Here is a 17,371-nt window from a genome sequence, read left to right on the forward strand (position 1 = left end):
GTCTATGGCTACTTTTGTGTTATAAGAGCAGAGGTAAATAGCTGTGACAGTGAACACATGGCTGGCAGCCTAAAATACTGGCTGTCTATCCCTTTAAGAAGTTTGTTGACCCCATAAGAAGTCATTCCTCATCTAGAGCAATGGATCACATGGCAAAGCACCTTTGAAGGCGAGCTTAGTCTGTTTGAAAGCCAGCCAAGATGACTTTTTCTCCAAAGCTGTAAATACATAAAGATTTATCAGGAAATATTTTCTAAATGGTGCTTCATTCAGGGGTTATCAGTAGGGGCCATGTATGTAAGAGCTATACAAGTAGAGACTATAGGATCTGACTAGAAAGCCCATTTCCAGTACTAGGTGAGTGATTAAAACAAACTGCATCAGAAGAAAGCATCTTGTCAAAATTACTACTTGTGAACTAAAACAAAGGACACATTCCCACTAGAACAGAAATAAATTTTAATTCATTGAAAAGTGCAGCAGTGAACAGGGTCCTTTTGAAGGGCACTTTCTAAGTCAAATGACTGAGATGACACAGAGCAAGGGCAGAATAGGAACAGAGGATGCAAACACAGGAAGTTACAAAATTCAGTGGGAACTAAGTGGTGGTAGAACTCAAGAACCCAACTCTACCCATCTAATTCCATTGGTGGATCAGTTGAATTAACTTTTGCTTTCTTTAATATGAATCCTGGGACAACTTTCCTTTTAAAAAGCACTAAACCTTAGTTTAGACACTTAAAAGTTTAAGAACACTTCTCACAGAATAAGGTAAAACTTCCATGGCTATCATTACTATTTTGTACAAGAGCCCTAGTGTTGTTAATTAAAATGTGTTTGCAGGCCGGGCACGGTGGCTCACACCTGTAATCCCAGCACTTTGGGAGGCCGAGAAAGGTGGATCACCTGAGGTCAGTTCAATCAACCTGGCCAACATGGTGAAACCCCGTCTCTACTAAAATTACAAAAATCAGCCAGGCAGGGTGGCAGGTGCCTGTAATCTCAGCTGCTTGGGAGGCTGAGGCAGGAGAATTGCTGGAACCCAGGAGATGGAAGTTGCAGTTAGCCGAGATCACACCACTGCACTCCAGCCCGGGTGACAACAGCGAGACTTCATCTCAAAAAAAAAGTGTTTGCAACAGCACCATTTGTCAAATTCAAAGATGCTCAAAAGGTGTTCCCTACTTTGCACGAGAGGGAGAGCTTTGTAACAGGAAACTGTATAAGGCAAACTCTCTATTCATTCCTAAGGCCTCTGTTCATTCCTAATGTTTACATGGTTCTCTACTCTGAAGGGCACCAACATGGACCTCACCTTCTTAACATGGAAAATCAAAATCTAAATGAATACAATTAAAAGGAGGCAGCAAGCTTCTTGCAGTGGGTCCCTTAAACATTATGAAAACATCAGTGCATTGTGTAGTCTGTTACGCTATAAACTGAGGTCTCTTTATGAAAGATTATTTTAGCACAAATTCAGAATTAAGCCAGTCCAAGAAAAAAAGAATTGGAAGCTATTTGGAGGTTAGATAGGAAATATACCAAAAATAGAAGAGCGTAGAGAGGGCCACACCACATCCTACCACAAGCACGCCCACTGAACTGAGTAAGAGTGGCGTGGCTGAGGTGCCATCAGCAGCTGACTATGTTACTCTTATGGGTTCTGCTCAGGAACCAGCATAAAACTGAATAATATGACATCACAGTCCAAGACCTGGTAAGAGTTGGTTTCTTTTTATTTGGAAATAACTATGGTCAACTTTCATTAATGTGGAAGTTGACTGATAATGTTAAGAATCAAAGTGAAAAAGAAAGCCGATACCCATATTCAACAATGCTTTCAGTTACAACATTTTTTGAATTTCCTTCTCTAAAACATTCAGAGCAGAGGTGTCCATTTCACTTGCCTGTTTCACCTCTAGATACCACCACAGTTGCTGGGATCATGTGAGGTAAAGGAATAAATCCAATGACTGTTAGCCCAACATGACTATCTGCAATTCTGACAGAAAAGCTACTTTCAGCCATGTCTTACAAAGTGCTTAAAGCTGGACAGAAGACTTTAAATAAAGCTAAAATCGCTTATTGCCTGAGTTGAACAAGTTACAAACCACAGCTCTTCCTCCTCCCCTGCTGTCTCACCACCAATTAGCCTTCTTGTGGGGACAACATTAGAAACGGAACTGGTTTTTGAGCCAAGAAACATAAAAATTTAGGTGTTCTTGGCCAAGCGTGGTGGCTCATGCCTGTAATTCCAGCACTCTGGGAGGCCGAGGTGGGTGGATCACAAGGTCAGGAGTTCAAGACCAGCCTGGCCAACATGGTGAAACTCCGTCTCTACTAAAAATACAAAAAATTAGCTGGGCATGGTGGCGAGTGCCTATAATCCCAGCTACTCAGAAGGCTGAGGCAGGAGAATCGCTTGAACCCAGGAGGCGAAGGTTGCAGTGAGCTGAGATCATACCATTGCACTCCAGCCTGGGTGACACAGTGAGACTCTGTCCCCCTTCTCAAAAATAAAAACATTTAGGTGTTCTCAACAGTGAAGAAACCTGAATAGATTTGATTTTGACAGGGGAATACTGATAATCATACAAGACTCCAAAACTCAGGAAGAACCCATCTAAAAGGGGAGAAGATAGGGTAAAGTAGTTGATACTTTGCATCAACTATAAGAAAATTTTCCATCTTAAAATAAATGAAGAGAATGACAGAAAAATGCAGATAGAGCCAACGACTTCATGCATGGAACTGAAATTCAAGCTCCCTGCTGGACAGGTACTTCCTTCCTTTATCCCCAGTACAGCCCTTCCAATTGTCTGTTCAAGAGCCCTGTCTTCAGAAGGCCCTCAGAAGAGACAACCTTCACCAACTCTTGGCAGTTCTTCACTGCTGATGTTCCTAAGCCACTTCATTTTTCAGATCTCAGAGGGGAGTCGCAAGAGAAGGGACCTTGCCTCAATCCTTCCGGTGTTAACTGGCACTCCCTGTGGTTGGCAGCCACTGGAAAGTAGATGGCTATCACCTTCAAGAACTACCTGGAGTTGGCCTTTATCACAAGCTTACTGCTCTATTTCAGTGCAGCACCAGCCTAGAATTCACAAAAACATGAACAGAGCTTGGGTGACATGTTTTGAACTTGCAACCTTACCACACTGTGATGAACATCATAAAAAAATGTATCTCTACTTATCAATCAACAATGGTACTTGTTCTGACTCGGATGATTCAGCTCTGATGGCTACTCTTCAAGCCATGTGATGTTAGTATTTTTGATAGTGAAGTGCTCAATCTGAAATGCTACACAGGTCCTTTGATTTTAGGTCAAGCTTATATATCAAAAGGTGTATCTGTGTGTGTGTGTGTGTGTGTGTGTGTGTGTTCTAAAGCACTGCCATTTATCTGAATGGGTTTACAAATTCAGACTTTAACCACATGAGGAATAATCAAGAACTGTGGCCTCAGGACAAAAAGAATACAGTGAGAACAAAGACCTCAGGAGTATCCTTGTCAGCTGAAGGAAGAGACCAGAGACAGCCACTCCTGACACATAGGCAGAGTTCACAGTTTAACACATTGCACGAGGAAGTCAGCTGACTGGGTTGCTTTTTCAAACAGGACTTAAAGCCAGCCCAGAAACTCTTCCAGGTGTGGTCTTAAAGACTAGCTACAGACACCTACTACAATCACTTCATCAGAAAGAGGCGTGCAGGGATCCATCTGCAGAGGCTGTGTGAGGTCGCTACAGAAGATGTTTGGAAAATCTTCGAGTCCTGACACTGCCGCGATTGCTGAACATGAGACGGGGGTCAAACCTGTATCTGGGGAGGAAAAACCAAATGTAACATTAGCTCTCGCTAGCTTCTCACTCAGAATATTATTCAGTGGAAAGGATAGCAGGAAGGGGCATAAAAGAAACAAATCACCAGAAGGGACTCTAGTGAGAAAGTCTGTGGTACAAAACATGAGCCCTCGACAGTTCGGAACATTTCCATCGCCAGTCAGCACACACAAAGTCACACAGTGCGAGTCAAGAGGAGAAAAACAAGTAGGTTAATCAAAGGTGTCAGAAGGCAGCAAGATTTGAGATTTTTTTCTTTTGAGGGAGTAGGGGTGGATCAACTGTTACATTATTACAGTGCTTGTGTTCAAGTCACCCTTATTTTATTTAATAATGGCTCTAAACCACAAGAGTAGTGGTGCTGCCAATTCAGAAATTCCAAAGAGAAGCCGTAAAGTGCTTCCTTTATGTGAAAAAGTGAACGCTCTTGACTTAATAAGGAAAGAAAAAATCGTACAGCAAGACTGCTAAGACCTACAGCAGCCTCACCATAAGCATGAGTCATTTTTGATGGGGGGGCTGGCAGGGGGACAGAGTCAGTCTGTCGCCCAGGCTGGAGTGCAGTGGCACAATCTCAGCTCACTGCAACCTCCACCTCTCGGGCTCAAGTGATTCTCCTGTCTTAGCCTCCCAGAGTAGTTGGGAACACTGGCGTGCGCCACCACACCTAGCTAATTTTTTTTTTTTTTTTTTTGTAGAGACAGAGTTTCACCATGTTGCCCAGGCTGGTCTAGAACTCCTGGGCTCATGTGATCTGCCCCCCTTGGTCTCCCGAAGTGCTGGGATTACAAATGTGAGCCACCGCACCCGGCCAGGAATGAATCTTCTATCTGTGAAATCATGAAGAAGGAAAAACGAATTCTAGTTTTGCTGCCACAACTTAAACTGCAAAAGTTAGGGCCACAGTGCATGACAAAAGCTTAGTTAAGATGGAAAAGGCATAAAATTTGTGGGTAGAAGACATGAACGGAAACATCTTCTGACTGATGGCAACTGGGCCTGGCACTATCCTTGGGGCTTCACGCATCCACTGTGGGTTCTGGAATAGATCCTCTGTGGATAAAGGGGGACTACTGCATTTTAAAACTGCAATTGACCAACATTTTTTGTAAAGGGCCAGATAATAAATATTTTAGGGTATGGGAGCCATACAGTCTCTGTCCCAACCATTCTCCTTTGCTGCTGAAGCATACAAGCAGCCAAAACCAGGTAAAGGAATGTGTGAGGCTGTGTTCCAGCAGGTGGGGCTAGATTGGGCTCACAGGAGCTGGTCTGATGACCCCATTTTGGAGGACTCAACAGGCCCAAATGTTTGATAGGAAAGGAATAATCAGGGCTAAGGAATTTAAAACAGAAAATCAGGTTAAGTTTAAGTAGTTCAGGCTAACATCAGCAAAGCCAGCATCTAGCACTTTAGTTATAAGCTTCTAAAATGTGAGGAAGACAATTTGTTGCAGTTAAAAACCAAACAAAACTTGCTTAGGAAATAATGTATTCACTTCCTTATAGGGTGACCCTTGGGCAAATCACAACTGCAAGCTCAATTTCCTCATTTGAAATTTATCTGTTTGGGCTCTAAGGGCTGTGTGGAAATTCTATGAATTCTAACACTTAGAGCCAGATGTTCAGAAGAAACAGACAGCTGGCTCCATCTACCTTGCACTGGCCAACCAGATGCCAGCCTGGCAGGTCCATGTCCTAGCAGTGGCGTGGTCAGGGACTGTTTGGCCACACATCATAATCCAAGAGGTCCAGTCCCTTGACCCTCCATTTAAGATTTAATCAGTTGCTGGCTTTAAGTTCCCAGAGTCAGCCAGAGAGTATATGGTTAAAAAACATTAACTGCTATCGACATCTAACTTAATTTGGTTTAAAAGAACATTCTGAACTAAGTAACTATTGGAAATTGCAAAGTCAGCACATGTAAACTGGAAGTCTTGTGCTTTTATTTTAGGGACTGGACTTCCTATTTCAGGTAACTGGTACCAAGCTAGGATCTATTTCACTAACTTGGAGGAAAGACCAAAGGAAAGATCAATGGTCAAAATTCTTGACCATTCTTATTGTACTAATGGGATCATCCATATAAAAACAGTTATTTCATTTAAGTGATATAAAATAATAAATATTGTCTTTTTATATTGTTACCTGGCTTTAGTTTACTGGTGTCCACGCCACTTTGGCACTATATACATTATTTAAAAGCAAACAATGAATCGTCTATCATCGAGTTTTTCTACTCATTCACATTCATTTGTCTCTAATTTGGACTAAAGATAAAATTTAATACAAAGATAGCTAAAAAATTAAGTGTTAACTTTCCATCAACTTAGGACATCATTCTTCCCTCTCCTACAGTCTGAAGGTAAGTACTAAAATATTCCTTTCCCAGTGAAAGTTTGATTTTTAAACTTCATGATCTCCAAGCAAAAGATAAATGACAAGCTTCCTGCCACCAGCAGCTCAAATGCATGGTGTACTGACACTCAGTGTTACTGCTGAAACGTTACTAAGAAAGACCGTGTGGGGAACAAATCTGACTTAGCAGGTGATAGCTAAACATCCTTTATACCTCCATATCGTGCAGTGGGCTTATATATTTCAACATCTGAGTTTACACCTTCTATTTTCATTGTGTGTTTAATATATTAAATTCACCAGCAAACATTCAAGTTTCTGTAGTAGGGGTTTCTGAGAAATGAAACGAAGGCATATACTCTTGGAAGCTCTACGGAACAGGGCAGCAGAGGATCGCAGCTTACTTAAAGAAGCCCCAAGTGTCACCAATGCAAACAAGTGGTACCACGACAATAATCACAGCAGGAAAATAAGAAGAGCCCCATGTTTGGTGGGGAGCAGAGCTGTACCTCTGGCTAAAGTACCAACTGGCAGTGGAGAACAAAAGTTTCAAAAGCTTGATTTTCCCAGCACAACGGGCTGATGCACTAAGAACACAGTATTCCCTCTAAAGCAGAAGAATCATCATCTCACGGCAAAAAGGGCTCCCTTTGCCTTCAAGAACAGCATGACTACTAGAAAAAACTTGGCCAAGTAAATGAAGAGAAAGGAAACTTACCCCGGGTCAAAAACCCCTGGAGTGCGACAGGTTGGCCCAGAACAGGACTGTAACATCATTAACCGATAGTTCATCTTTCCTAAAAGCTCTGGGTCTATGCTTTTAGCAATGTTAGTGATCTGGTCTGGGTCTGCAGTCAGATTATAGACTTCTACAAACACCTAGAGGACACGAAAGAATGGAGGAAAGAAAAGAGCAAAGGTTAGCCATGAAGAAATACTCTTAACGTGCCTTATTTCTAAATGGGAAGGGAGGAGGTAGATAAAAAAAAAAAAAATCAAGGCCCTGGAGACGCTCAATCTGTTCTCAAGATCCTCAAAGAGCTCACTGCTTCCTTGAGACGAGGGAGCATCTGTTATGGGGGTTCAGTTGCTTCGGGTCTCCAGCCACATGCTAAAAAGGGGCCCCTGCACACCCTGTGCCTTCAGGCAGAGGCAAGAGGGGGTATGGGGAAGAAATGCATTATCTTCTGTAATTAGAACAGAAAGCAGGAGCCTCCAATGGCAAGGTCTCAGAAACAAGATTTGGCAATAAAGTTACTAAAGTGAGAGCGAACATTTAAAGGTGATTTTTGCCCTAGAACTGTGAAGTTCAAATGAGAATGGATATGAAAGTACTCTTGCCTGTGTTATACAAATGTTAAGTTTTCCTATTTTAAAAAGTAATTGTGGATATATTGGGGAAGGACACAATACTAATTATTATTTTTAAAATAAGACAGGTCTAACACAGTACTTTTCCCTCTATAATCTGTAGGCTGTTCTCCAAATTGGAGTCAAATGTTAGGCTAGAAAGATGGTAGGTAATTTTGCCTATAATGGCTTCAGGTAGCTGCCCTCACTCACACTATCACTTATAAAGTAGTTATCAAACTGATAAACATTACGAGGGAGCGGGGAACAGGAACTGAGTTTGAGGAAAGCTCTCTTGCTTGTTGTCCAAAGTGCTCATCAGCTGCAAATGGAGTGGAGAATGAGTCCATTTCTGAGAAACACAGATGGGCATCTGTTCCAGATGGTCAGATGAGAGTTGCCAGATAGGGCAGGTGAGCATATGCTGATAAACAGTAAGAAACCACAAGGGACTAGAGTCCATGGGATCCTTCAGATAATCCATACCAACCTGTGTTGGCCAAAAACCACCTTCTTCCATGGATGGACTCCTGGGCCTCTGACCCCCATTCTACTCTATCAGAGCAGCATTGGATTATGCTGTGGTGGGAACAGGAGTTTCCGAATACACCAGGTGCTGGTAAACTTTCTAGAAAACGCTCCACCCAAACTACCAGGGAAGCTAACAGACAAAGCAGTTATCATTCTGAAAACATGAATTGTGCATTTAAAGTGTATATTTGGGTGGTGGTGGGAGTGGAGAGAACTCAGTTCAGAAAGATTACAGTTAGAGAAGTGAGACATGGCCTTACAACTGAAGGAAACCTAAAGTGAAGCACAGATAAGAAACACAACCTCTTCCCTAGGGAGGAGCCTTGGAATTGCTCTTATGCCACTAAGTCCAGCCAACAAAGCACCAGCAAGAAAGGAGTGGGGGAAGTGCACGCAGAAGTCCCTCTTACCTCCTGGTCATCAAACTCGCAATACTGCAAATTCCACAACGCTGACATTGTCCTCACACAGGCATAGGTATTGTTATAAGCATCTTCACATACACAGTCTGGGAAACATTGCTGTAGGGATATTTCAAAAGTTAAATGAAGACAGTTCTTCCATAGTAACAAATACCTAGTTGCCTAGAAGGGCAATCGGCTTGGCTCATGCCGGACGTGCAATCTGACAGCAATTAGAAAACCTTCCATGGGGAAGCCAGTAACTCAAAAATAGATGTGAGGTTTTGTTCCTTTGGCTAACTTGATCAAGGTATATGGGTTGTTCCATTTGTAGACTGTTGCCATACTTGTCTGCTAAACTCCTGACAATAATTACTTAAAATGGGCACCTGTAAAATGTATGGGTTGGCAAGGAGAAGAAATCAACTCAAATGACTTTTTTTTTTTTTTTTTGAGATGGAGTCTCGCTCGTTGTGCAGGCTGGAGTGTAGTCGTGCAATCTCGGCTCACTGCAACCTCCACCTCCCGGGTTCACACAATTGTCCTTCCTCAGCCTCCTGAGTAGCACAGGCATGCACCACCACACCTAGCTAATTTTTGTATTTGTAGTAGAGATGGGGTTTCGGCATGTTGGCCAGGCTGGTCTCGAACTCCTGACCTCAGGTGATCCACCCACCTTGGCCTCCCAAAGTGCTAGGATTACAAGTGTGAGCCACAGTGCCCAGCCCAAATGACTCATTTCTAAGAGCTACTAGGAAATGTCACCCTAAAAAGTTGGAGAAGGCTAAAATGAGTTTTGTGGAATCATGTGCAAGTAAGTTATTTATGAGTGTTCTTATCACCAGGTACGACTTAAATCTAACTTCTGTCTACCATATGATCTGTTATTGCACTTTTGGTTGGTTCATTATACTGTAACACCTCGGTGTTAGAAGAATCAATCAACTCCAAGTGGAAGCCTATTTTCCCTTCTCCAAAGTAAGGCCAACATGGCTGTTTCCCTCTTTGTGACCTGCCTGGCTGCTGCCAATGCGAGGCACTCATAATGGCATGGTTACAGGCAGGAACCACATGTCTCCACTGCATGCCTCAGTAACATCCCTTATTTAAAAAAAATGGTACTGTTATTGGGAAGGGTAGAAAAACAGGGAAGAGGAATTGATAAGAACATGGGTGGATACATGCATTTGCTACATAAATTGGAAGAATTAACACTGTGCATTCTGATGACAGGTCAGCAGCATCATTTCCAAGATCACTGGATTTACCTTTGTCCATCTACTAACCACTCAGTCACTGACAAAGGAACAGGACTCAGATCAAAGGTTTCAATATTTGACACATGGAGACCAGCACCTTGCCATGTTGTCAGTGAGAAAGCTGTCTAAGTTGATTCAAGCTATTACTCACAGATACGCCAGGACTCAGGGAAGGGCATGTTGGGTCAGTGACATTACGGCCTTCTCCTTGGTATTCCACCAGGACATCTGATCGCCAGGTCAAGTTACTGGCACCTCTCTAGAAAGAAGAGCAAGCAGAGTTTCTGTGATGCACATAGACTATGATAAAGATTACAAAGTAATTGACTGCTAAAGGGGACGTGGGAGTCAAAAGTAATTGGACTGTTCATTCAGTAACTAAAGGGAATGACTAAAACAGGTACATATGAAAGCTACTGAGCAGTATGTTTGGTACTTAAGGGCCTTTACAAATGATGGTCAAATGCTTTGAAAATTTAATAGTTCCTTCCCAAGGCTACTTCTGTGAATCAGGTCAGGAATGGAACCTGACAAGGTAGCTAAGCAAGAATCAAAGTCACAGTGCAAGTTGCTAAAGTCCAGACTAGAATAAATAATACTGTCATATGCTCTATATAAGAACTGTTTTAAGCTCAGACTAAGGAACTTATAACCTAATAGACACAAGGACAATAAAGAAATATTCCACAGACTTGTGTGCTAAAGACTGTGACAGGTTCAAAGTACCTCTTGATGGTCAGAATGAAGGTATAGTACATTAATTTAGTCACTCTTCAATGTACATTCATGGTGTGGAAGGAAAGAAGTGGCAGCATTTGAAAGCAGCAAGTTTAAGACACAAATGGTGAAAGGAGAAAGAATCTAGGAACAGGAGCAAGTTTTAGATTCAAAGAGCATGAATATAGGTTAAACACAGACCACTTAGATGTGTGGCTTCCTGAAACCCAGCTTTCAGACCAGGAAGCAGTGCACAGTGAGGGTGGAGTGGCAGGCTGGTACCACACAGGAAAAGGCCCTGAACATCATGCTGCCCAGGCTTGTCCTATAAAGAACAGCAGGTGATGGGAAACCATAGGCGGTTTTTGAGCAAGGAGGTAACACAAGGCAGTGATTTAGAAAAGTCAGCTTAGTGGCAGAATCTAGAGACAGAAACTGCATTATTCATAACAGCCAAAAAGTGGAAAGACAGGAAGACCAGGTTAGAAGCTGCTCTTAAAATGGTCAAAGTCTGGTTGGGAGCTTGGTGAAATGCAGAATCTCAGGTCCTACTCTAGCTCTAATAAGCCAAAGCCTGCATTTTAGTAAGAACTCTTGGTGATTTCCACACATAGTAAAAATCTGAGCAGCACTGCTCTAAAAAAGTGGTTCTTAAAATGTGGTTCCCAGGACAAGCAGTATCACCTGGAAACTTGTCACAAATGCAAATATCCTAACATAGGTAGACAGCAACCTGGGTTTTAGCAAGTCCCACAGGCAATTGTGGGGAATGCCTGTTTGAGAATCACTGCTCCAAAGAATGCTAAATGTGGGTGAGTACAGTGGGGAATGGGTAACGGCTTGTGCAAGGCCTTGAATGCCGCAGCCACCTGAAAAGGGGGAGTTAGAGATAGGAATTATTTCCTAACTTGTTCTACAATGAAACTTGAACAATCCTGTGCAGCTCAGGATCTCAGAAATCATGAGTCACTGGAGACTTACAAAGCTCATGCTGGCTGGGCACGGTGGCTCATGCCTGTAATCTCAACACTTCGTGGGGCCGAGGTGGGCGGATCACCTGAGGTCAGGAGTTCGAGACTAGCCTGGCCAACATGGTGAAACCCCGTCTCTACTAAAAAATACCAAAAAACTAGCTGGGCATGGTGGCACGCACCTGTGGTCCCAGCTACTTGGGAGACTGAGGCAGGATAATTGCTTGAACCTGGACGGCAGAGGTTGTGGTGAGCCGAGACTGCACCACTGCACCCCCCAGCCTAGGTGACAGAGCGAGACTGTCTCGGAAAAAACAACAACAACAACAACAAAACATCATGATGCTGCCAAACCTGAGCCATGGAAGCTGGAAGGTGGAATTGAGTGAACTGTCAGAATTGAGTGAACTTCAAAATTCCACCCTTGAATGTCAAAGTGTCCAGAGGAGAAAAGAGCACCTGAGAAGTCTAGATCAGTGGCTCCTGAACTTTGCTGCATATTAAAATCACCAGGGAAACTTGAAAAATCCCAAGGGATTCTATCTCATGCCAATTAAATCAGAATCTCTAGGGGTGAGGCCCAGGCATTAGTATTTTAGTTTCCGAGTGATTCTGATGTCTGACCAAGTTTGAGACTCATGGTCTGTAGGAGTTGTTAAACTTTTTTTGTAAAAGGCCACAGAGTAAATACTTAGGCTCCTGGCTATACAATCTCTGTCACATCTACTCAGGTAGCAGGGAAGCAGCCATCAACAATACATAAATGAATGAGTGTGGCTGTATTCTGATATAACTTTATTTACAGAAATGAGGGTGTGCTAGATTTGGCCCACAGGTTGTAGTCTGCCAACTGCCAGTCCAGCAGAACTTTCTGGCTGAAACATTCTTGATCTTTGCTGTTCAATATGATGGTTACTGAGCACATGATGTGCAGTTAGTGCAACTGAAGAACTGAATTTCATTTTTAATTTAAATAGCCACACATGGCTAATTAACTGTTCTAATACATCAGTATTTCAGTGGAATAACCTCCAAAAACAAAACATGAACAAGGAAAAGAACCACATCTTAAGTGGCACTTCGAGAACTGTGCAGAGAAATTATACACAGCATAATGATTTTTACCCCTAGAGTGAATCAGTTTTTTTTCTAATTAGAAATAAACTTAATGCCAGGCGCAGTGGCTCATGCCTGTAATCCCAGCACTTTGGGAGGCCGAGGCGGGGGATCACGAGGTCAGGAGATCGAGACCATCCTGGCTAACACGGTGAAACCCCGACTCTACTAAAAATACAAAAAATTAGCCAGGCCTGGTGGCAGGTGCCTGTAGTCCCAGCTACTCGGGAGGCTGAGCCAGGAGAATGGCATGAACCAGGGAGGCGGAGCTTGCAGTGAGCCGAGATCACGCCACTGCACTCCAGCCTGGGTGACAGAGCTAGATTCTGTCTCAAAAAAAAGAAAAAAAAAAAAGAAAAGAAATAAACTTAATAAGGTACAAAGTATAAGACTTGTATGAAAAGTTAAAAGACGTAAAATTTCCTCTAACTGATCTATAGGTTAAATGCAGTTCCAACCAAAAGCCAACATTTTTCAGATAATCTGAAAAGCTGATTCTAAAGTTTATGTATGTGGAAGATAGGGGCTAGGATCCCCATGAGAACAATAAGCAGAGAGGTATGCCTATGCAAATCGAGATTTAGTTACACAGCTTTATAAGACAAAATCATATTGGCATAGGGATGCACAGATTCGTGGAGCAAAAAAAGACAACTGAGTATCTATAGAGAAAAAAAAAAAAAAAAAGAAACTGAATCCCTGACTCCTATCTTACAAGAAAATAAATTTTAGATACATCAAGGACTTGGATGTAAGAGGCAGAGCTATAAAACTTTAAGAAGAAAATATAGGAGAATAGCTTTCTGGCTTCAAAGTTTAGAAGCATCTTTATAAATATACAAAGGACACTAAACATTAAAAGAAACAACATATACGTTCAATTCTTGGAGTGCAGTGCTGTGATCTCTGCTCACTACAACCTCCGCCTCCTTGGCTGAAGCAATCCTGCTACCTCAGCCTTCCAAGTAGTTGGGACTACAGATGCACACCATCATGCCTGGCTAATTTTCTGTATTTTTTGTAGAGACTGGGTCTTGCCATGTTGCCTAGGCTGGTCTTGAACTCCTGGACTCAAGAGATCAGCCTGCCTTAGCCTGCCAAATTACTGGGATTACAGGTGTGAGCCACTGCACCTGGCTCCCATATCTTAATATATGGAAAAGACAAGTCATAATAAGGAGACTATGATATGCAAAAATGCATTTCTCAAGGGAAGAAACACAAAAAGGCATAAAATGAAAAGTGATTCCCTGATCAATAACACAATTAAACAAAAAAACTGGGCAAAGGATCCGAATATGAACACATCTCCAAAGAAGATATACAAATGGCTGACAAACACATGATGAAATGCTAACCACCAAAAGTCAGCATGGAAATACAAATCAAAACCACAGTGAGATACCACTTCACACCTACTACAATATAATAATAACAAAGACAGATAATAGCAAGTGTTGGCTCACACCCGTAATCCCAGCACTTTTGGAGGCTGAGGGGGGAGGATTTTTTTTTCTTAAAATCTTCTTGGAAAACAAGGGAGGTTCTCTTGAGCCCAGGAGTTCGAGATCAGCCTGAGCAATGTAGGGAGACCTCATTTCTACTATAAAAAAAAAAAAAAAAATTAGCCAGACGTGGTAGCCAGCGACTGCAGTGCCAGCTACTGGGGAGGCTGAGGTGGGAGGATCCTCTGAGCCTGGGAGACTGAGGCTGCAGTGAGCTGTGATTGGCAACACTGCACTCCAGCCTGGGTGACAGCGCAAGACCCCATCTCAAAAACAAACAAAACCATTACAACTCCATTATTCATAATAGCCAAAAAGTGGAAACAGCCCAAATATCTGATGAATGGATAAATAAAATGTGATATATTCACACACAGAATGTTATTCAGCACTAAAATAGAACAAGATACTGACATGTTACAATGATATGATCCTTGAAAACACTATGCTCAGTGAAAAAACCAGTTACAAGAGGCCACATATTATGTAATTTCATTTATATGAAAAGTTCAGAACAAACAAATCTATACAGACATAAAGTAGATTTGTGGTGGGAATGGGAGCAACAGATCTAATCAATTCCCTGCACCACAATTTAATCAATTCTCTACTAGATATTTGGATTTTCAGTTTTCTCCCATTAGAGTGACTAATGTGCCTGGGGGTTTAAGGTGATGAAAATGCTCTTAGATTATGATGATGGTTGTACCACTCTGAATACACCAACAACTATTGAATTGGACACTTTAAAAAAAAATGACTTATTTATTTATTTTGAGATGGAGTTTCACTCTTGTTGCCCAGGCTGGAGTGCAATGGCGCAATTTCGGCTCATTGCAACCTCCACCTCCCAGGTTCAAGCGATTCTTCTGCCTCAGCCTCCCGAGTAGCTGGGATTACAGGTGCCCGCCACCATGCCCAGCTTGTTTTTTGTATTTTTAGTAGAGACAGGGGTTCACCATGTTGGCCAGGATGGTCTTGAAGTCCTGACTTCAGGTGATCCACCTACCTTTGGCCTCCCAAAGTGCTGAGATTACAGGCGTGAGCCACCGCGCCCGGCTGACACTTTAAATGAGTGAATTGTATGGTGTGGGAATTAAGCTGTTAAAAAATAATTCACCTCATTATTAAACAAACAGATGCACAGTAAGACCAAATGCCACTTTTCACTCATCAGACAGGCAAAAGTTAACTTGTCTGACTGTTTTTGACGTGTGTACTCTGAAGTGGTGTGTCTTGTTAAACTAACCTCTTGATAAGTTATACTGATTACACTTGTATGAAAAGTATATGAAGTAGTTTCCAAATTCTCAGACTTCTGAAATCTTGGGTGTTTTAAAAATCTTTGCCAGTTCACAGAGAGAGATCTCCTTCAGTTAAAGCATTTCTGTGATTAGCACTGAAGTAATCTTTTTGCGTTTGTTTTAGCCATTTTTAATTCTTTTGCAAGTTGATTAGCCACTTTTTTTTGCCCATTTTCCCACTGGGATATTAATCTTTGCTAAGAACTCATGTATTTGGACTAATGACTCTTTTTTATATATGTTGCAAGTGTGTTCCCAACCTGTCACCTCTCTTTATTTATGGTGGGTGTTCTTAGAGGAGAGCAAAAGAGGGGAGGAAACAACTCTCGATTTCACATGTGGTCTAATTTTTTATTTTAGAAAACTCGTTTCCATCACAAGATTTTATGGCCCCTAAATTTAATAGTATTATTTAATATTTAAATGTTTAAGTCTTTACACAACCCAGAATTTATTGCAGTCTTGGCTCAGGCCCGATTGAGGGCGCTATACTTACCAAAATGGGCAATAAGGACATCCCATCCATCTGTGTCTTATTTAGGTCGTAGCCAGCAATGTCCAAAATAGTAGGACCCAAGTCAATGTTGGCAACCAGCATCTATGAGAATGAGGGAAAAACAATCTAGAACACAGCTGGTCTCATTTTCCTTTTCTACCTATACTAAAGTTCTCTTCCCCCCACCCCACCCATGAGACAACAGCACTTACTATTACCTTTTATACAGCCCATGCTTTGGTCTGTTTCATAGATTCAAATATAACTATAATAACTTAAAACAAAATATAAAGGCTTATAAGGCTTGTATAATAGTATATCCCTCTGGGAAGTTACATATTTATTCTACCCATTCTGTTATTGATCAAAATGTTTTTTGAAAACTCCTTTGGGACTGTTTTGAGTTTGTTTCGAATCATGAGAAAAATGTTGGTCTAATTATTTTATACAAAGTGTCTTACAACTTGATTATTCAGATTAACTAAATTTGACTTCAAATGAACTCCAGACATTTTGGAAGGCCTCAATAATGGAATGCTTGCCATCAATGAGAATTATTAGCTCTTTTTATAGCTTCTCAAAGGGACAACACTGCCAAAATATGTTTGCAACAGACTGTGAAGGCTGCAGAAAATTTATTCCAAAAAGGTAGCAATAAAAGTTTTTTTAAGAGCAAAAAACTTAGATGTTTTTAAACATTCTAGAAACTAAAGGCATTGTCCTGTATTTATACTTTGACTTATTTCCCTGGTTATTAGACTATTTTCCTTCTGTAAGACAACACCTCTACAGGGCCTAATCCAGAGTAGCCTAATAGAAATATAAAGGGGACCCCATATGTAATTAAAAACTGTCCAATAACCACATTAATAAAAACAGGTAAAATTGTATATATTTTAACCTCCCATAAAAATATCTGAATATTAATATTTCAACATGTAAACAATATTTTTTAAAAAATCAATGAGATTTAACTTTTTGTGAATCAAGTCTTTGAAATCTGGTATTTCACAATAATAATACATCTCCATTTGGACTATCCACATTTCAAGTGCTCGACAGCTGCAAGTGGACAATGCAGGCCTAGACAGAATGTAAGCATAGAAGTCACTTGGTCACAGGCTAGAAAAATCTTCAAGCACTGAAACAATCCATTGGGCGAAACAAAGAGGAAGTGAGAAAAACTGGGAACTAAAGTTTACTGTGCCAGGCATTTGACATTTATTCTCATTTATTCCTCATCACAGTCTTTGGACACAGTGTTTATAGGTGAAGAAATGAAACACAAGTCACTGGATCAAAGTTATCAGCTTATAACTGGAAAAGCCGTCACTTACTGACAGGAAATAACAGTCTTCAAAACTGTTGAGAACACTTAAATCATCTTAGGAGAGGCCAAACAGGGAGATAAAACAAAACACCCCAGCCCTGCCACTTTTAATTTAAAAACAAAACCAAAAGTACAGATATGAAAGGCAAAAAAACCACAAAACTTCAGAATATTATCAGGGGCCAGGATTCC

The 17,371-nt window shown here is 41.4% G+C and overlaps 1 protein-coding gene across 1 annotated transcript in view; it reads right to left on the minus strand.

The window, feature by feature from the left end:
* Positions 1-442: 442 nt before the first annotated feature.
* The window catches only part of GNS (glucosamine (N-acetyl)-6-sulfatase), a 46,981-nt gene continuing 30,052 nt past the window's right edge, over positions 443-17,371 (minus strand). The window contains exons 10-14 of the mRNA XM_054442087.2: positions 15,850-15,951; positions 9,892-9,999; positions 8,491-8,601; positions 6,918-7,078; positions 443-3,821 (exon numbers count right to left, since the gene is read on the minus strand). Of these exons, the coding sequence (XP_054298062.1) occupies positions 3,743-3,821; positions 6,918-7,078; positions 8,491-8,601; positions 9,892-9,999; positions 15,850-15,951 (561 nt within the window). The 3' untranslated portion in view covers positions 443-3,742. The remainder of the gene's footprint in view (positions 3,822-6,917; positions 7,079-8,490; positions 8,602-9,891; positions 10,000-15,849; positions 15,952-17,371) is intronic.

This window comes from Pongo pygmaeus, chromosome 10 (assembly GCF_028885625.2).
Source record: "Pongo pygmaeus isolate AG05252 chromosome 10, NHGRI_mPonPyg2-v2.0_pri, whole genome shotgun sequence".
NCBI lineage: Eukaryota > Metazoa > Chordata > Mammalia > Primates > Hominidae > Pongo > Pongo pygmaeus.